Source organism: Ammodytes marinus (assembly GCF_949987685.1).
Source record: "Ammodytes marinus genome assembly, chromosome: 2".
Lineage (NCBI taxonomy): Eukaryota > Metazoa > Chordata > Actinopteri > Uranoscopiformes > Ammodytidae > Ammodytes > Ammodytes marinus.
Genome location: NC_137231.1, coordinates 4,920,128 through 4,941,505, shown reverse-complemented (window position 1 = coordinate 4,941,505; position 21,378 = coordinate 4,920,128). Strand labels below are relative to the sequence as shown.

The window sequence follows — 21,378 nt, the reverse complement described above, 5'->3', positions numbered from 1 at the left end:
AGTGGATTTGTTTCGTTTTGTTGCGGTGGCTACTCACCGTACTATGTGAGAAATGAGGGCTGCTACACCTTTAAAATTCAGTTAGCTCTCTCATTTCATTAACACTATTTTATTCTTCACAAATATTATTTAGTTATCGCCCGAACTGAACGGAGGATAGCTAGTTAGCTAGTTAGCTAGCTTTACTATTACAAGCAGCCATGCCGCCCTACTCTGAACTGAGGAAAACCAACCACTTCTACTACTTCATCAAATTTACCTTAAACATCTACTCAATGCTCTTCTCGGTAAGTTGATGTTCCTTTCACTGACATCAGCATCCTATGCGCCATAGAAAGTCAGTTGGGGCTGCAACAGTGGTAATTGTAGTAGACGCGAACCACCCAATCTCATCAGTGAGTCATCGCTCCTAACTTCATCCATAACAGTGGTGTTTAAATGTATTATCTTCTACAGACGCATATACAAGCGTTGATACAGAACATCAGGCATATTGGGAATATACAAGACCTATTGTACGATTCGGCATGTTTCACAAACAATCAACATGCCTCCATGGGTCAGAATTTCAATTTAAAAATACAATCACCTCTAACCTTAGCTAAGTAACACCTAAATAGCGTTACAGCTGTAGACGTGGTAAACCAGATATTTTATTGAAATAATGTCCATGTCTTGGATAGGACACACCCCGTACTTTCCACAAGACTATGAAGATCAACATCTAAGTTATAAATCACGATTATAACCTTATCTTTTGTTTTTTGAGTAAATAAATGTTAAGTTGTGATATTTTCTAACGTGGTTTGGTTTGTAATTCGCTGGCTTCTAGCTAGCGGGTGAATGGTTAGCTTGCAAGATAGAAATGATCATTTCGGAAACCATGCATCTTCCTCAAGGTAAATCAGTTAACATTCGAATTGTGGGCAATTTAATAATTAAACAACATACAAATATATTAATGTTTGCATATGGGGTTGAAACAATGCACAGCGATCACCGGCTTGCAAACAGCACGGTGGTGCAGGGCGTTGGATCCAGTTAAAGGGACCATGATGTGAGTAAACAGTTTAGCCGACAGAAAATAGGAACAGGTTGAAAGGCGCTTTTATTGGTCATTCAACCATTTCGGGTTCATAATATTATAAAAATTAATCATATAATTACAGTAAATTATACATTGATAACATATGGTATACATGACGCTATATTATTAATTACTATGGTATCACAATGTATAGGCCTTATATTTATAATCTAGGCCTAATATAGGCCTTTTAATTTGAACAGTTTTCATTTATTCCTTACAGATTTAAAAAATCTGCTATTGTTTATTTGGAATAATAATAAAGACGCCCTACCAACTGAGCTAAGGGCGACCCCTAGCCCATACTGTTTTTAACTGGTTTGTAGATTTATACTGTGGCCGATGAACAAATTAAATAATATTGTATCTAAATAAGCAAATGTATTGTCCGTGCTTCTGTCTGACCCCTACCCGAGGTCTATAGACTCTATAGGAACATTTTCAAAATAATGTTCAATTTGCCCCAGCACCAATGTGCTGTCTGTTTGGTAAATATACACACCCTAAAGCAAACTATTGAATATTACTCAAACGTTAGTAGGCTCAGTCCATTAGCACTCAAAAAGCCAGCTCTCTCTCCCCTGTCTACTGTTTCCCTCTCTTACTGATGTGATTCAGGAGGACAGTGGCCCAACTCAGCTCAGGAGACACAAGCTCCTTTAGCCCCAAGCTAACAGTGAGGACTAGACTTAATTAAAGCTATCTTTGCTGTTGTATGGTTTAGTTTGGTCATAGTGTAATTGATGTGGGATTCTTAGGACAGGTGTAATGCAGCAGGTGCCAATGGGAATTACTCTCCCTCACCCAGGGAAATATGAATAGGTCTGCTTTATTTTGTTTTTAACTCAACATTGTCACTGTGAAGGATGTGAGCAGCACCCTTTGCACACTGTCTGTTAGTAAGTTAGTCATCCTCATGTTGATGACTGCAGCAGTTAATGTAGGAGGGCTGACATTGGATTGTGGGAACCAAGCCAAATGTATCTAGCCAGTGCTTTACGGAGACTTGAGAGCAGTAAATGGAGTTGAAGTATAGATGGACCCCACTCTTAAGGCAGATTGCCTCTGTTTTCTAATTGAAAATCAATAGCAGGGAAGCAAACATTGTTTATTACTTCTCCTTTTTTTGCAGATCTTGCATTTGTTGGATAGAAACAGGGAGGCAACACTCTCCATTGGATTCTTTCTCCAATTTCGTCAACTTGTGCTCTGAAGATATTGTAGAGTTTTCAGCGCCACGCACTAAGGGGTTACTGGCTTGGTTAGACTGGCTTATCATTTTAATGTAATACACTTTGAGTGTGATTGACTGTGACCCTGCACACTGAGCAGCTAGATGCAGTCCTGCTCTTTTACTCCACTCATGTCAGAGAGGGATATTGTTCTTCTTATTCCACATCATTAGTTCGACAGCAGCTAATATATAGCCAATAATTAGTAGCAACCCTACCAATTTAAATATGTCCATTTAAAAACATACAATAAAACAAATGTATACAATGAGCTTATGAAAAACCACTACATCATTAAAGATTAAAGCACAGATAAAAGTGTAAAAACAAACACAATAGACATCAGTGCCACAGACAGAACTGTGATTTTTCTTCTTTTCTGCACCATGAATAATCTTCCAACCCTTGCAGATTAATCTGGTGACCCTCTGCAGGGCCTGATACGGTTGGAAACCTCTAGACATAATAACCACGGACATAACTTCATTCAAATCGGTTAAAACTGGCTCCACCTCGAGCAGCTACCAGAAGTAAAGTGTTGCTTCAGTAAAGGTGCATCTGTCTGTATCAAACTAATAATGTATAGTGATGAAACACTCACAACTGACAATGTTCTACTTTTATATTTGATGCTTGAAAATATATTGCACTGATAATACTATCGTCTCTCACATTGATCCCAGTAGATGTCTAAGTGTAAAGAAGGCTCTGCAATTGGGTGGGAACGATCTTGTTTCTGATGATGCAGTGCAGTCTTATTGTTATATCTAAATAAATATACATTTGTAATGCCTTCACATCACTTATTTCAGGCAGTGTTGTTGAGCCCTGGTATGGATGATCACTCCCCCCCCATCAACGCTTGAACAAGACAGGATAGTATTGACTGTCACATCAGGGCATGGTCATCAGTATGCAATGATGCAGACCCCACATTTTTGAACAGAACATTTCCTGTAATGAGTTACATGTAAACAATTCAAAGTCATTGACACACTATCATTGTCTTCCCCATGGGATTACTGGTGTTCAGCCAAACGCAGTAAAAACCAAAATCAACAATTAAAGACAGCCAGTCACTACTAATCTTATCACCTCACTCTCATTAAACCATATTCTCTGGTGCCACCCATAGACTGTATATGCCACCATTTGTTGTTGTCTTGTTGCATACTTTGATGATGTCATCACAGGCTTGATGCACAACCAATCAGGCATCTTATCCTAGCACGAGGGGAGGGCATGTCCTATCCTATTTATCCACTGCATAATTCCATTAAGTAAGGATAGTTGCAGTTTTTTGTGGACTGCAGTCTCAAGAAAAACAACAAATCCACTTAAAATAAATGTATCAGTCTGGATGTTAATGGAGCATTCCAATGTCCAATACTAGTTTGTGAAAACATTTAACAAAGGTGTATATATATTTGTCAATTAAAAGAAAAAAGGTAACGTTCAATATCAGCCTTTCAACTTAAACTAGGTCAACCCATTGTCTGGCTGCTAGAACAGATGGTAGAGTAGGGAAGCAGCTCAACGGCTTCATTCAACACCTTTTCTAAGGTTGCTTCATGTCCACCTGTAACCAACTGTTTTGTTTTAATTTGGCATTCATTAACACAGAATGGTCTTTTGAGATTGAACAAGTCTTTTCAAACAAGTGATAAAAAAAACAATGTGATAATTCTCAGAATTAAAGAAAAAAATGGAGGGATAAATACAAGATGTGGAGTCAGTCAGTTCTGGAGAATGCTTGTTCAGTGAATATATCGCCTCACCATCTGCCACATGACCGTACTGTGTGTGCTCTAAAATCTCAAAACACTTAAGGATTGTCTGGCTTTGTGTCTGATGAAGCCCCTTCTCTCTCTCTCTCTCTCTCTCTCTCTCTCTCTCTCTCTCTGTCCAGCTGATGGGGCTGTGTGTGCTGTGTGTGGGCCTGTATGCTGAGGTGGAGAGGCAGAAGAACCGTACCCTGGAGGGCCTGTTCCTGGCTCCTGCTGTGGTGCTCATCCTGCTGGGCCTGGTCATGTTCACTGTGTCCGTGGTGGGCATGGTGGGATCTCTCAGGGACAACAAGACCCTGCTGCACATGGTACGCATGATAGAATGTCTGATACAATGAGGTTGTTTTAAAAGTATATTGGACATCATATACTGTGTGTTGGTGCAACAGTTTTGATTAGGTTAGTATTTAAGTTACGAAATCGAAAACATAAATGCATGCATGCGAAGGTGCAACTCCAAGCCTGTTCGTGTGTGTGGGGGATTGGATGTAAATATACACACATCAAAACTGGCGAATTTAAAGTGTGTACATAGTTTGCAGAAGAGCAGCAATATTGAAACCAGTTATCAATTTGGATTACCGCATAAGCACAGCTGTTGGTTTCGTCAACAACAGAAAAAAAGCCCAAAGGGGAGTAGGGATAAAATACTGCGGTTGCTATGCAACTATCTACTTAGCTTTAGCTAAGTAACCTGAACTGAAAAAGGGGATTAAAAAAGTTAACAATACAAATGAAGTCTGTGATGAGGATGAGGATCTCTTTCATTCTGTTACCCACTGGGGATGTATACGTTCTGTTCTTTTAGCACTCGGACACTGGTTAAATCAAGCTTTGATATCAGATGAACTATTATAATAATAATACTAATTGATTGGATTTATATAGCGCTTTATTCCCTTAGGTCTCAAAGTGCTTACAGGGTTCCAGGTTCAATTCGTTCACACACAGTCATACCGGTGGTGGTAAACTACGAGAGTAGCCACAGCTGCCCTGGGGCAGACTGACGGAAGCGTGGCTGCCATTCAGCGCCAACGGCCCCTCCGACCACCACCTCAAACATACAGCAATCATACACATTCACACAAGGCAAGGTGGGTGAAGTGTCTTGCCCAAGGACACAACAACCATGACACAGGTGGCCGGGCGGGGATTGAACCTCCAACCCTTGGATCGTTGGCCAACCCGCTTAACCACCTGAGCCACAGTCGCCCCATCTATCATCTATTAATGATAGCAGTTTAATTTAGGGATGTCACGATCCAGTTTTTTTTTGACAAGATAAAACCCCCCTATTTATAAAGTAGTAATATTTTTTAGTAAAAATGTCTCTCCCCATTCCAACTCTGTGCTTAACACTATTCAATAATAGCGAAAAAAACAAGAACATCTTAAAAAGGTAGGGGTTGATCTATTAAGATGTGAAATATACAGTGCTCAATAATAAAATCTGCACTTTTTGGTTTGTGGGCGTCTGCGTGTGATCAACTAAGAGTAAATGAGGGGAAGTAGATCTAAATGAGGCTTTAGCGTGTTTTACCGGTTTGCGACGAAGAGCAGAGTGACAGCATGAGAAATGTAATGCCATGGTATTAGATGTGTTATTGCAAGAGGAAAACACACACACTGTTGAGCAACAGCCTATTTATATTACTCAAAGAAACAGGATATTGGAGATTGTCTGTGAGAAAATAAATGCTGTGGGTAAAATAACAACGACTGATGCAATGAAGAGAATATGACAGGAAATAAGAAGAAGAACAAAGAACAAATATTTTTTATTTTTAAAGCCTCTGCAAATCAAACAGGTTGCACATGAGTACAGTCTCTCCTGTTGAGAACAGCAATGCATAAAGACCTGTTTGGCTTCATTCTGTGCGTCCCGAGTGCGCACCTGTCCAACCCACTGTGACATAACATTAAAGCACCTATTATGCTTTTTCATCTTTTCTGACCTATAGATGCTGTTATAATGTTATACAGTCAAGCTAAATGATACCAAAGTGTCAGATAATGACATACATGCATTTTAGACAAATTCCCTGCTTACTGTCTGGGGTGGCTGCAGGTGGCTGTGCACAGCCAAAGCCCCAACCACAGCGAGTTCTACCAGCGTCCAATGCGGAGGTGACAAACATTACAGTAGCACCGGGTGGCAACTAAGGGCAGGTTGCAGAACAGAGCAATTTTCCTTTGACTCCCATGTTAAGTATGCCGTTTTCACAGCATTATTTAACCTATTTAAGGCCTGGTTCAAAAAGCCATTCTAGTTTGTATGTTTAGTTCATATCTCCATGACAACACTAAGGGGGGTGAATTTTTTTCTAGCAGGCTAGTTTTTATTCTTAGTTCATAGTTAAGTAGATCAACCCCATAGTAGCAGAAGAGATGCAGTGTTGATTAAATATGTATCTGACACAGTGGAATCCTTTGGTAAGACTTATTTGCCACAAGGGTCTGGATGCAAGTGCTGGAGTTTCTAGTGTGTCTCTCATGAACTGACTGTTACTCTTGAAATGACCATAATTAAATTGACTGGCAATGTTCAGGACTCAGTCCTTCACTTAACATGTTGTGATGAGATATATTATTAATAGAATAAATATCAATCTTAATGTTGTGTTAATGTACACATTTCTGTTTACTGTGTACTCTCCGAATATTTGGACAAATTATATGTGGATGCTTTGGCAATACTTTTTCTGAAACTTTCATGCCAAATAAGCCCCATTGAATTGTATGGTTGGTTCCCATAGAAGCAGTCTGCTCTTCATTGAAGGGGACATGTTAAACTGACCAAGATACTAAAGTTCCTCAATCGGCCCAGGACATCTAAGTTCATCATGTTATGTTTTCTGTTTTCCATGTATTGAAGAGGAAATGACTGCAGAGTTGATTTGTATTTGGTTGCAATGCAATGAGATGTCTTGGCGTGTATATTGCTGCACCACTGCTAATACATGTACAAGGGGAATACTGTATATCAGTGGTTCTCAACCGGTAGAGTGTGGTTCTCAACCGGTAGAGTGTGGTTCTCAACCGGTAGAGTGTCCGCGCCCCCCCGGGGGGGCGCGGACACTCTACCGGGGGGGCGCGAGGGGGATGAAAAAAAAAAAATAAATCTTAATTTTTTTTTTTTTTTTTTTCAATTTTTTTCTTGATACGTAGCCTAGTTCAGAGATGATATGTATTTTTTTTCTTTCTTAACTTTTTTTGATAGGTAGTTGCCAAGTTCATCACACAAACACTCCAATCCACTGATATGAGATCAGTTTGCAATTTTCAAGTACTGAATTAATGGTAGGACTGTGGCCACTAGAACTGGTCTCTGGTCAGCAAAGGTCTTGAAAACAGCATGAGTGTGCTTGTGACATGCGTGCCACCCATGCATGTGTATGGGCACGTGTCCCAGCAGATTTTTGAAATCTGAATAAAAAAATTAAAGTTTGTAGTTAGCGAGTGTAACATGTTCTTAGGGCAGAATTTCATAAATAAAGGTTTATTTTTTTAGCAAGATATTTGGTCAAAAGCTAGTTGTCATCCGTCCCTCTGTCCAGTTGTTAGGCATCTGGCTTTTAGCAAGTTATGTTGTCTTGCTAATTTTACTATTCATCTGAACTGAAATAAATATTGACTTTTTCCTTTATTATCTTCGCCAGAATGCACCAGAATGCTTAGATTACATGTTAAAAACACAAAACAATCTTCTGGGGGGGATGCCCCCAGACCCCCCTTCAGGGGTTTAGTTTTCTGACAAACATTACAATGGATACTAACATGATTTGGGCATTTGGGATTATAAATCATCTTTGAATTGGTTGTACAGCATATCACATGCTATTCATTCAGGGGTGCGATGGCCACCCCACTCTAGCTCTGTGGCCCACCTTGGCCACCCCCAGTCAAAATTTCCTGGAATCGCCAGTGAGACACACACAACTCCGCGTTCAGGCTGCACAGCACATTAATCGCAGGTAGCATTTTGAGCTAAATCTGGCCACTTTCCAAATCCAAGACTCAATAGTTGAAACATTCTCTGAACTGGGTTGTCAGACAGCAGTGTTTCCCATTGATCATAGACTTTGTTTTGTGAAGCTTTTTCATAACAGGTATACCTATTGTAGAATTTATTCTGTGTATGTTCTATTTAGGCTACTATTTTCTTCTCTTCTAACGAGATTTAAAAAAAAAAAAATTCCTCAGTGTCTCATTGATACAATCTCATAATTAGCTTTTAAAGTGCACCAGAATTTAACGTTAAAATATAAGAAATTTCCGGACCCCAACCCTAAACCCAATGTTCAACTCAAAGGTGCGCCACTGGCCTAGCCCTTGTGATAATAACAATAATAGATTATCTATCTATCTATCTATCTATCTATCTATCTATCTATCTATCTATCTATCTATCTATCTATCTATCTATCTATCTATCTATCTATCTATCTATCTATCTATCTATCTATCTATCTATCTATCTATCTATCTATCTATCTATCTATCTATCTATCTGTGTAGGGTGGTGTGTGTGTGTGTGTGTGTGTGTGTGTGTGGGGGGGGGGGGGTTGTCAGGGTCGGTGGGGGGGCCCAACTGCAATGACCCAGCTTTGGGGGGGCCCAGCTTGCAGAAGGTTGAGAACCCCTGCTGTATATGAATGTGTTCTCCCTCCCAACAGTTCCTCTGTGTTCTCTGTGTGCTGCTGCTGCTCCAGATGATCGCGCTCACCACCGCTCTCATCTTTGAAAAGAAGGTACTACACACACACCCGCACACACACACACCTACACACACACACACACACACACCCTACTCATAACAATGACCCCATGTCCTCTGTGCGTTTCTACCTCTCTCCTTTTCAACTAGACGTCGGCCTTGTTTCAGAGCAGTATACGAGAAGGAATTAAACATTACTACGACGATCTGGACTTCAAAAACATCTTGGACTACGTGCAACTAAAGGTATAGCATGATATCTTAAAGGAGAAAACCTAGGCCAGTGAAGAGTTCTATTATAATAATAATAATAATAATTGCTTGGATTTATATAGCGCCTTTCATGATACTCAAAGCGCTTTACAGGGTTCCAGACAATTCGTTCACACACAGTCATACCGGTGGTGGTAAACTACCATAGTAGCCACAGCTGCCCTGGGGCAGACTGACAGAAGCGAGGCTGCCATTCAGCGCCATCGGCCCCTCCGACCACCACCTCAAACATACAGCAGTCATACACATTCACACGAGGCAAGGTGGGTGAAGTGTCTTGCCCAGGGACACAACGACCATGACACAAGTGGCCGGGCTGGGATCGAACCGCCAACCCTAGGATCATTGGCCAACCAGCTTAACCACCTGAGCCACAGTCGCCCCGCATTATGAACGATCCACTTCTTCTACGGTATCTGTTAGGGGTGGGAAAAATAATCGATTCTCCGATGCGTCGCGATTCTCTCTCGAACTATTCCGAATCGATTCAGAAAAGTTAATAATCGATTTAAACTGGGTCACAGTTTTGATTTCATATGGAAGTCCTTTTTCTGACAGTAAAAAAAAAATTAAAATAAAATTGAAAACTTTGCATTGATAATCAATAAAATATCCCCATGGTTAATCATAATTATGAGAAAAAGGGCTGAAATTATCAGTTATAAAAGACATAATCACGAGCAAATAAGTAGAACATTAGGAGATCATATAGCCTGGTCCTACCAGACCATCGTACTTCATTTCATTTGTACAGAAGGTCTGGAATCACTTAATTGACAAACGTAAACAAACTTGAAGGCTGGTGTCTGTTGAAGTTTAAAACAATTGGATCTGCCCAGTGCCACTCTGGATCTGCCAACCAATCGCATAGCGTTGTATATCATGTGCCCGGCTTCTGCAACTGAAACTGGTGCACGTCATTGTTCTCAGCCAGAGTGGCTCTGTTCGCTGATTGGTCATGTAAAAATCTATCCTGAGAAAGCCTGCTAATATACCAGCAGACCCAGACAGACTACTGGAGGGAAATGAAAATTGAGTAGAAGTAGGTAGGTGGGCGCTGCCAGGCTAGAGATCATAGGTTCAAAGGTATGAGAAAAAAAAAACGTATGTGTGGATGTTTTCCTGATCGCTTTTCTTCTTTTGTTTTTTTTACAGTTTTCATGTTGTGGAGGGGACGAGTTTAAGGACTGGGGGGTAAACCAGTACCACTTCTGTAATGGGACTGGTCCACTGGCCTGTGGGGTTCCATACACCTGTTGTGTTCGCGAGAAGGTGAGTGCGGGCAACGCACGTCCACACATAAAAACACACATGGGATGTCTTACTACCAACTGTAGTTCAGTTGGATCAGGGCAAAAAATAAGAGGAATGCACATAAAGTCATATGGACCGATGGGTGACTTATTGATCAGACACATTTGGCCACTGTCAGCGTGTATAGTTATCACTACATGACCGGACACGGTAAGATCGAATCCTCTGATGTCATAAAGCACAAACCAATGAATTATGGATTATGTGTATTACCCAGACTGTACCTGGACTTAGTATATCATAAAAAACATTTTTGTGTGGGGAAGTGGTTATCATTTCAGTCACATTTTATCACACACACACTCAGCATGTATTTTAACTCCTTTCTCTGTCCGATTTATCAGGGAAAATTCCGGCACTCATGTGATGGCACTCATTTATGTTCCCATGGTTTCCATATATTCTGGCATAATTATAGGCGGTACAGACCGGGTGATCGCTTTTTGACACATTCAAAATACGCAGATCCTTTTAAAAGTGGATCTTATCTTTGCCAATTAATTTAAGTGAGTGAGTTAAGATGCCAACCCTCCTTTTCAGGAACTCTAGGTCAGTATGTGTGTTCTGCAACCATGTTTGAGTGACATATTTCACACCAGCTTTAATTGAACTGAACCAAATGGGACAAGGTAAACGGGTGAGGTGTGGAACCAGCCGCAAGAATTCAAGTGTGGATACAGACAGGTGTCAAAAATGACGTATCATCTGGAATCACAATCACATTATAATGTGTGCATGTTTGGTTACTTGGAAAGCCATTGTCAGACTCAAATTCAGACTCTTCTATTGTCTCTTTCCACAAATACAGGCAAAATGGCGTTTAATAAAAGCTTAGTTTTCAGTGATTTGAACTCCGTTTTCCTACGCCTTCGTGTATACTGATATATCTGCCATATATATCGAACTCCAATGCACTTTTTTGATCCCCAGACAGTATGGTGAGCTGTCAGTGATGATCATATTCTTTTTATCGTTAAAGCCATGTGGCCTTGTTTGGGGATTTCTTTCTTTAAATGAAATGTGGCCGACTCAACCCTCCGTACACCGGGGGTCGGTGAGCTCAACACACTGATACCGTCTCTGGGAGCGCTGGAGCTGTGCTGGAGAATTTAATGACACTCGTCCCCGTACACACACCCACTCCAGAGATAGGAGGAGTTGATTAAAAAAAAAATACTGAACATTTGATATGGTCCACCGCTGCTATCAGTTCTTACCCGTCAGGGCTGTAGACATTTAGCAAACATTTAACTTCACGCTCTGGTCAGGAGCTCCACCATGCAAGGATCAGTGCTCTCACATATGTCCCCACGGAGTTGTCACCTCAGCACAGTCTCAATCCTTTCTCTGACTGTGTAAATGTTGACTCTTTGCACAGGTTGGAGAGGTCATCAACACTCTATGTGGTTACCAGACTCTGGATAAACAGGTAAGAGGCACAAAACACAAACACTGTGTCCATTGGGTTTTTGTTTCTATGGCTCTGAACATAGCACATATGCAGCACACAATGAGGGATATGACTAGCCTGGCATTCCCAAGCCTGCCACTAGGCGCTGGCAAATTAAATTTGCTGTCGTGCATGCGACGTCGAAGCCGTGATATTAAACATCAAAGATGGCTGCGGATATGTTGTGTGAGTTTGAGACTGCTTTGGCCTCGACCCTTAACGATTTGGAAGATGGCACTCAAATCTTTCATTAGCAAGTAAGTGGAATGTTCTGTTTTGCCGACCGACAACGGCAAACGTTTAATTTAACAGTTTAACAGCTGTTTGCTAAACGAACGGGGCTTACGTCACCTTGTGCATCGCTCTGATTGGTTGTAGTGCTATCCAACTGCGTGCAGTGGCATTTGAAATGCACGAGTAGGAGCCGCCCCTTGAGTTGGAAATTACTATTGATCGTGGCCAGACCCTCTATCGTTCAAGATATCAGGGTATGGATTTCCAGGCTAGGATATGACCACATTTTTGACCAAAATTTTAAGCCTTTCATTTATTAACATGTTTTATCCACTGAAATAATGTCCGTTATCACAAAGAATGAAGTTTGTATCTAATTATTTCATCATATTAGAGCTGCCACAATTAATTGGTAAATGCATTTCCAGCATGTTTATGAACAAATCCTTCTGTAATAACCTTCAGAAAAGTGCTAAGAATGATTATGGAACGTTTAGTTGAGTGCTTTAGAAGTTGAGATTCTTGGTTCAACTAATGGCTGTTCAAAATGGTTGAAAAAAAAAAGAAACCTGGTTAAAACGTAAGAAAAAGGAATTCACTTACCATTTCAGGCCAAATATAAGCAGGCTCCATTAGAAAGACAACCTGCACAAAAACACTGTCTGGAGACACTTAATGGCCAACACATACTTATGATTTTTCGGTCCCAGTGACTGTATTTACAGCGACGTTGGCCCATTTTCATTCATCAAGAGATTTTAGAGACACTCTAATCCAACTTTAAGGAAGCTCACTAGCCTAGCAATGATAATGTTGCATGCAACCCATAATGCAAAAATGAAAATATGTCTTATTGTCTTACTTTGATGACAGTACAGTAGTTTCAGATATTATGTTATTCCTCAGTAGATGTCTGATTAGTTTTTTGGAAATAAAACAAGTAAGTAACCTGTTTTTAAAACTAACAAATTAGTATACAGACTATTAAGAATACCAGTAATTGCTCATGAAAAAAATGCAGACTGAGGAACTTTTTAATGGCTGGAAAAAACTCACCAATAGATCTATTAAGTTTGTATACTTATTTAAGTCTAATGGTTAATCGACTGACTTTTAATTTATGAACATTAAAGCCACTACGAGTAACATTTAAATATCTTTTAAACAGCCTAATTTTTCCTCTGATAGTCATAAATTACCTTTAACAGCAAACAAGACCATCAATGCAAAGAAAGATGTTTTTATATAGTTTTTATTACTGCATTTGGTCTGGTCGCACACCCAGTCCAATTTTCGGCTTGCGCATTCAGGCTCTATGGTCACATATTCGTATTGGTCGCAGATTTCAGTGTAGCGCAGCAACGCGATTTGAGAAGCCTATCCCTCCAGGTGAGGGAAGGGGAGCGGGAGCCTTGTTTGAGACAGCTATTTGTCGTCATAATGACGGATAACGGGGCTGAACCATCAAAGAAAAAAATAAAATTCAATGAAGAAAAGCTAAAAGGGAGAGTGATAGACGGGCGGGAGGAGGACGTTGCCAAGCAACATGTACACATATTCACGGGAGTGAAGTCCTGCAGATTTTTTTTTTTAAATGAACAACTATGATTGGATGGTGTCAGAAACAAACATGATCTTTGGTTCAAGTTGTTGAAGGAAAAAACAAGAATAGTTGTTCTTATTGCAAGCTTGTATTTCAGCGCTTGTAGATTTATTAAAATAATTGAATAAGCAGGTGTGACATGAACATGTATAAACAGAAGTGAGTCATTTTTCATAATACAGAGTTAATATATGAATTATTTAAATCTCTGATTGGTCAATATTTGCTGCAGTACAATCTGTAGTTGTTCCCGGGTCCCGCATTAGGTTGGCCCATGTTTTCGGTCCAATACGAAGAGCCATCGCCCTTTCCTATACAGAGAGAAAGGTGCTATTGTCTGCTATTTGTAGCTAGCATCATGTTCATGTTTCATCTGACCTTCTATTGTGAATAGTTACTTCAATACGTTCTATGTGCTGAGAAAGTTGATTTCTCTCAAGGTTGTGCTTTTCTCACATGCCTCATCATGTACCCATATCCTCTCTGTCCTGGTCTTGTAAAAGCTGACCGTCAAAATATGAAATAATTTATTATTTATATCATTTGCTTAAAAGTTTATTATATAAATGACTATTACTTATCATATGAAAGAAAAGGTTAACATTAAAAGGTTAACTTTATAAATTAGTTTTTCTTGACAATGGACAGCTGAAATTTAAAACTATTGTACTGTGTGCAGCAGTAACCTTGGAGCATTATAAGTTTTTGTTGGTTCACCTCAAGTAGTTTTCTGTTTTTCTGATACTTCAATTTGACTTGAAAAATGTAGACTTTGTCCTTGTTTGTTTTCCTGTGCTCTGTGCATCAGCGTGAAACCCTGCATGAGCTGATCCATGTGCGAGGCTGCATCCACGCCGTCAACCTCTGGTTTAGTGACAACATTGGAAAAACCATCGCACTCTGCTGCGCCATCGGGCTTCCTCAGGTAATTAAAAAAAAGCCATAGCTCTGGCTCTGAACTGGGGTTGGAAGACCCTCTTTCCAACCAAATGCTCTCCACCTTAGCCTTGATATTTGAACTGTAACTCCTCTACTGTTTCTGAAAGTTTCAGAAAAAGCCATTTCATATTTTAATTTCCACCAGACTGCTTGGCAAATGGTTAACAGTTCCTACACTGCAAAGAAAACCCAGATTCAGCATTGCCAGACTACTCAACAAAGTTATATAAAACTAATTAGATTCTAGTGTGACAACATTTTTTAATCATGTAGCTGACAGTTTTTAGTATATTATTCCTCCCAGTATAATTGTGAATCTGTCTCCTACACATTACTATGTGCACAAACCTCCCATGAATGCATTCAGACTTACTGCAGCCCCCTCAGACAAAAGCAATTACTTTCCTAAAATTGCTGGATAAATAACATTTGTTCTTTCCAGCATTACATGTATTGTAACTCATACAAGCCACTCTTAATTTTCCTCTCAAAGTGCACCGGATTCATGCATTTCACTTTAAAAAGGTAAAAAAAAATCTCCGGGGGGGGGGCACACCCCCGGACTCCGCTAGGAGGGTCAGGATCTCTGCTGGCTACTAATTTCACCCAGCAGGACATTGGAGGCACTAGTGACTAGGGTCCATGACATTTAACAATAGTGAAATTTGTTCTCTGAGGGGGGGAGGGGGAGGGGGCTCACTCTCTCACACTTTGAAAACCCCTGGCCTAAATGAAGAGATAACTCTGGTCAGATCATTCACCATTACTGTGTTGGCTGTGATAGAAGGTCAAGATGCCAGGCAAGGTTTTATAGCAGTGTATGCATTTAGAATTCAAATAATTCAAGCTGGAAATAGTGTTTTTAGATTTCTCTACACATGGTTACTTGTAAGTTTCCAGACAGCTTTAAATATAACGTAATTTGTGATTGGATGCACACTGGGTGTCATAGTTGACTTCTCACCTTATCTTTAAACGTACACAAGATTATACATTCATCTTTTTGATCCAAAGTTTCTGATCATACTTGTTTTCCCTGCACATACTTGTTGTGTTGTCAAGTCGGCAATCCTGGAGAACGCTTGTCGTCAAAATCATTGAATATCTGATCATTCGCTACCTGTCTGTGTGTGCTGGGGGAAAAAACAGCCTAGGCTCTGTAAACGAGCAAGTTGCTAGCTACGGTGGGCCCCCTTTTTTTTATTAACCAGATTTTTTTCAGCGCACACACAGTAAACGGATTATGATATTCACTGATTTTGACCAGTGTTCTCCAGAATCGCTGACTCCACCTTCAAATGATAAATTAGCCAGCAACAGGAAATTAATTAAGGCCAATTTGTTATGATTGATAAATAATAATAAAAAAAAAATTACATTATTGGAATACACTACATTCATGAAAGAAGGAATTAATTTATTTATTAGGCTATTAATAACACATGAATATTTTTATTTGTATTTTTATTTTCTTAATTTAGCATCCCCATTAGTTATTACCGTAGTAACACTTATACTTCCTGGGGTCCACAAAAAAAAAAAAAAAACTTAAGCATTCAACATTGCATAAATACTTGCACATAATAAACGGTAAGATATTATTCCTACTGGTACATTCACATTTCCTTAACAAACGTTTGAGACCAAACAAGTACATCAGTGTATTTCTATCAACCTGGTCCTGTGTCCTCTTTAATAGCTGCTGGGCATCATCCTGAGCTGCGTCTTCTGGAACCTGCTGGTGGACATGAGCGAGTCGGCCGACATGGTGGACTTCAAGCTGAAGAAGTGGGAGGTGTCCTACAGTGAGCTGGACCTGGCCGGGGCCGGCTGGTGCATGTGTCTGCCCCGGGACGGTGGCTACCTGCCCATCCCCCCCTCCGAGGAGCCAGACCTGGACCCCATAGACCTCCACATGCAGAAGCTCAAGAAGCAGCCCAAGCGCACACACGCCCAGCTACGAGAACTACAGCAGTCCATGTCCGCCACCGGGCTGGACGAGGTGGACGTCGGCCGCAAGCTGAAAAGGGAACACTGAGTGATATTTTTTTTTTCAAATTTAATTTATAGCATTTTTTTCTGTCATTGTAAATCATTGCAATTGTTGGACTTTTGTTTTGCACAAATTACTGGTTGAACGTGTCAGTCATTGGACCAAGAGAAAATATGGTCAGCTTAATCAGCTATAGTGCGTAACTTCTGTCGCCCCCATGTGAGGACTTCTGAGTAATTACAACAACACTGTCAGGTAAAGCCTTCAGTGAGAAGGTGAGTGGATTTGATACCTTCTGCTGTACACCCAGGTTATTTCGTATAATCAAAAGCTGAAACTTTTCTTTGGTGCTTCTTGGGATTTTTCTGAGCTCATTCGCCAATGTCACGGCCACATTGAGAAATACAGAGAGAGTTTTGTGGAGCTGGTAGACTTAATCAACTTTGTGTCAACTCATTTGGCAATGGCTCGAATGTAACCAACATTCGTTTATATGAGAAAGTTACGTACTATGGCTTAAAGGGATCTTTAGGACTTTGTGGAAGAATTTTTTCAGAACAAAGCTTGAAGGAATAATGTACAACATTGTTTTTTTTTTTAATAAAATATTTTGTCCTGTTAGTGAAGGTTGATCTTAAAATTATTTATGGTATATCGCATTTCATAAAAAAAAAAAATTTGCGTTTGAAATTGAGCGATGTCTCATGTGCTAAAAGCTTACCTCAGGCTGTTTTGAAAACAGCCCCGTAGTCAGAGGACGGTACTTTGTGTTGTATAAATTATTGGTAGCTTGAAAAGACGTTTTTCAGTTTTGGAGAATACAGTAGGAATAGCAAAGTATGTCTTGCGTGTAGCGTCTGTGACGGATGTGTACAGTTTTGTGTATTATTTACAATTTGTTTATGGTTTGAATTTGATTTTGTGCAATTGGTGTAAATTGTAAGACTGATAGGTGTAAAATAACATGGAATGCATGTTTTGTACTGTATATGAAGTAAGTAAAAAAAAAAATCTCAGTTTACATGTTGGGCTCTCATCGGGGGGCTTCATTCTATTCCATTTTTAAACTAAACTTTTTATTCCATCTTTTAAATGATCAACTAAACAAGGGATTATCCAGACAACCAATTCAATGAAAAGCTACTTTATCAAGGTTTTTTGTATCTGAGTTATGCACTGTTTTGAGCTTCCCCCTAGCTCCTGCCTTGTAACAGCACTACAGTTCTTGTCAATAAAGCTGAATTTGTCTACTGATTTTCGTGCTATGTTGCTGCTTTTGCATTAAAAAAAATGGAGATGCCATACATTTCAACTGCTAAACAGGGGAGTCAACAAACGGGTCATATTTACAGTCAATGTTACTCATTAAAACTGATTCATGTGACCCTGCATCTACTCTTCTCATTCTCTGCCTTTTGTTAATTGGGTGTGAGGAAAAGTGTGAAACCATGGGGCAGTAGTGTGTACCATATTAGCTGCTTTAAAACAGTGGTACACTCATAGAAAATGGCTCCAGTACACTAAACTTTTCGTTCCTGCCTGTACCAATGTTTACAGCGATAGGGAACCTGAATTAAAAGTTTTGCAGAAAGCAAATTTCTATTCTTTGGCATTTTTTGGTTGTTTAAATTCCTTTTTCATAAATGGATAAAAAAAAAACAGAACAACACAAATCATAGAAGCCTTGTCCTACTAAAATGAAGTATGCAACTGCAACAGATAATAATGTAGAAAATAAACAAGACACGTACTCAGGGATTCAAACCACAGATGCAACTTGGTTCACCGTCCTGAGGCAAGCGGGAGGCCCAGAGCGCTACTGAACATGTCTGTAACAGGTGGTTCAACACATGTCTGTCTGTACGCTTAGGCAGCTCTCACACACACTCCTCTGGGCACACTGCATGGTCTGACTCAGCCAACCTTGGCTTGAACTGTTAATGGTAAGAGTTTGCCATTTTGAGTTACCCTAGTCCTAACCAAATAATAGTGCGGCACATAACTCCCTGTAAAATATATATTTTTTTTTTTTCCCATTTGGCTTTTGTTTGAAATGCAACAAATGAGATACCACATTGTGAAGATTATGTTAGGCAGGTTTTAGTTTTTTAGACTGAGCTGGCTAATCCATTGTTGTTCAATCTTTATGCTATGCTTATCTCCTGGAAGTTACTTCATATTTAATGTACAGACATGATGAGTCACGGTATCACTGTTCTCATCAACGTTTCAGCGAGGAATCGAAAAAACTTGTTTCACAAAATGTCTATGTCTTTACCAGAACTATTGCCCGGTAATTAAAGGCGGAGTCAGCATTTCTGAGGAACGCTTGTTTACAAAATCCCTTCATGTAAATAAAGGGTGCGTCAACAAAGGGGGACCACTGTAGCTATAACAACATGCCCATTTGCAGAATATCGTGGATAGGCTGTGTATAACTATTAACACTGGATTTATTTTCAGCGCACGCACAGTATGAGTATGGACAAGTAGCAGATCGTCATCAGATATTCACTGATTTGGACAAAAAGTGAATCATTTTGCGTCGGATTCATAAGAAATGAAGTGTTTCTTAGTTTTAAAAGAAAATGTATATGTGTGGGGGTGACAAGAAAAGTTCAATGTTTTTAAGGGTAGAATTAAAGCCCCCTTTTTTTCATTTCACTAAAGCCGATTCCTCCCTAGCCTATTCACTTCCCCCGTCTCTCTCACACCCCCTCCCTAAAAAGCCTCTCTGCCTTGATGTGATAGACCAGCCATATTAATTAAGCATAATGCACTCAGCTCCTTCTCTTCCCGTAGGTCATCTCTCCTCATTCACTTCTCACCTGCCTTCCTCCCTTCATCACGATGATAAAGAGACAGCCAGTGGGAAAAATAATGGCGGGTGAGATGAATTGCGTCAGCCAAAATAAGAACACTCGTTGGCCTGAGTGCAGGATGTACGCACATCCGGCGGGCTGCGATTATGATCAAATGGACATGGATGTTGTTGTTGAGATCAGGAGGGGGAACACACACACACACACACACACACACACACAAGGTTTCCACACTGATCTCTCGGGGAACAGGGCTAGTATTCGGGTGCTCAGTTATCAATACCACTTGTTGCAACGTGCACACACACACACACACACACACACACACACGTTGAGCTCGGATAATGATAGGCAACATATTCCAGAATTCTTGGAAAATTGCTGAAATTACTACTGAGCAGTCATTGTAGTCCCCAGCAGTACCCATTATCAACAGCCCCACACTTCAGCCATATGACAGAGAGAAAAGCAGAACAATAGATGGATTATGTCATTTTGACTTGGATCGTTACGGCATTTTCATCATCGTCAACATTATCCCCAGATACTTATGGCGGTGTTTTTATTCTGGATTTATGTATTTATTTATTTTTTAGCAGACAAGCAGGGACTTTCCTGCATAGAGATATATTCTGCGCCCCCCAAAGAAAAATCACAAGCGCCAAAATGATTAAAATTGAGAATATATTACGCTATTTAAAACCTCTCCAAAGGGCTGGGCGATTGATTGCATTTCAATTTATATTACTGCTTCCCTCGATCAAATAAAAACTAAATAATCGTAATAAAACGATCATTGAAACTCCCCTTTCTCAACCCCACACCGCTCTTAACATTCACAAACTTTTCGCTTTTACTGTTGCAGTCGCGACCCCAAAAAAGTTGTCACATGTTCTCACCCCCCAAAGGCCCATTCTGAGCCTCTCCTTCTCCTCTGTGTGTGTTGTATGTTTTCCCTTGTCTGTCTTTCCCTTTGCCAACTTCTCATATTCAGCATTTGTTGGGAGGGCCAGGTTGTGCTTCTGCTGAGACAGCGTTGTGTGCAGTGCGTCTCTGTTGCGCCTCACACGCTTGATCATATCAAGGGTGGAATTCCACCGTGTTGGAACATCTTGGACGAGTTGCTCCTGATCTTGTCCAAGGGAGGCTTGCTGGGCATTCAGCTCGTCGGAGTTGGCCGGACTGTGTTTGAAATGTCCGACCACTTTACGGCACTTGGCCAGTGCACCATCAAAACCACCTTTCCGAAGTGACATTACAATAGCTCTCTGTACAACATGCGCAACACAGGGCAAATGCTCGAATGGCAGTATCCTCCCTGCTGCCACCATATTAGGAGCGCTGTCTGTTCCAATAGTGCTGATTTTGTCAGTTATCCCCCACTGATTAGCGACGTCGAGAAACTGCCTGGCACACGCTTCTGCAAAGTGACGCTCCTCTGTTTTCATCACACCTAACAGACAAACAAAGTAGATCAGAATAAGTTCACTAGTAGTAGTAAACAACTAGCAATCATCAAGCAGCAAACATTATGTTGTGGTGGTAATTCGTGGTGTTGTGGTAATTAATAAGCAATTAAATTAAATTATGTAATTTAAAATTCAGTGTTGGGCAGTAGCTTCACTACTTGTAGCTAAGCTAGTAACTAACTACAATTCTCAGTAGCTTGGTGGTAGCTTCACTATTTCTTGAGTCAAGTAACTTTTCAGTAGCTTAACTTCTTGGATGATGAAGTAGCTTGGCCACTATTTCTGGGGTATTTTTGTGGCTAAACACAGCGCAGCTTTATTTATGGTAGAGTAACTGATAGCTTAGCTCACTACAATTTCCAAGTAGCTTGCCCAACACTGTTAAAATTATATAACGTAGCCTACCTAAAGCGAAGGAGTGAAGTTTCCAGCTGGCATCGATGAGGTGTACAGTAACG

The 21,378-nt window shown here is 40.2% G+C and overlaps 1 protein-coding gene across 1 annotated transcript; it reads left to right on the top strand.

Moving 5' to 3' along the window:
• On the top strand, nt 1-17,871 carry LOC307269099 (tetraspanin-15). The gene is made up of 8 exons (XM_080051933.1): nt 1-287; nt 4,229-4,414; nt 8,783-8,857; nt 8,974-9,069; nt 10,252-10,368; nt 11,789-11,839; nt 14,506-14,622; nt 16,336-17,871. Exons 1-8 carry the CDS (start codon nt 201-203, stop codon nt 16,672-16,674), a joined length of 1,068 nt encoding a protein of 355 aa, XP_079908059.1. The 5' UTR covers nt 1-200; the 3' UTR covers nt 16,675-17,871.
• The last annotated feature ends 3,507 nt before the right edge of the window (nt 17,872-21,378 follow it).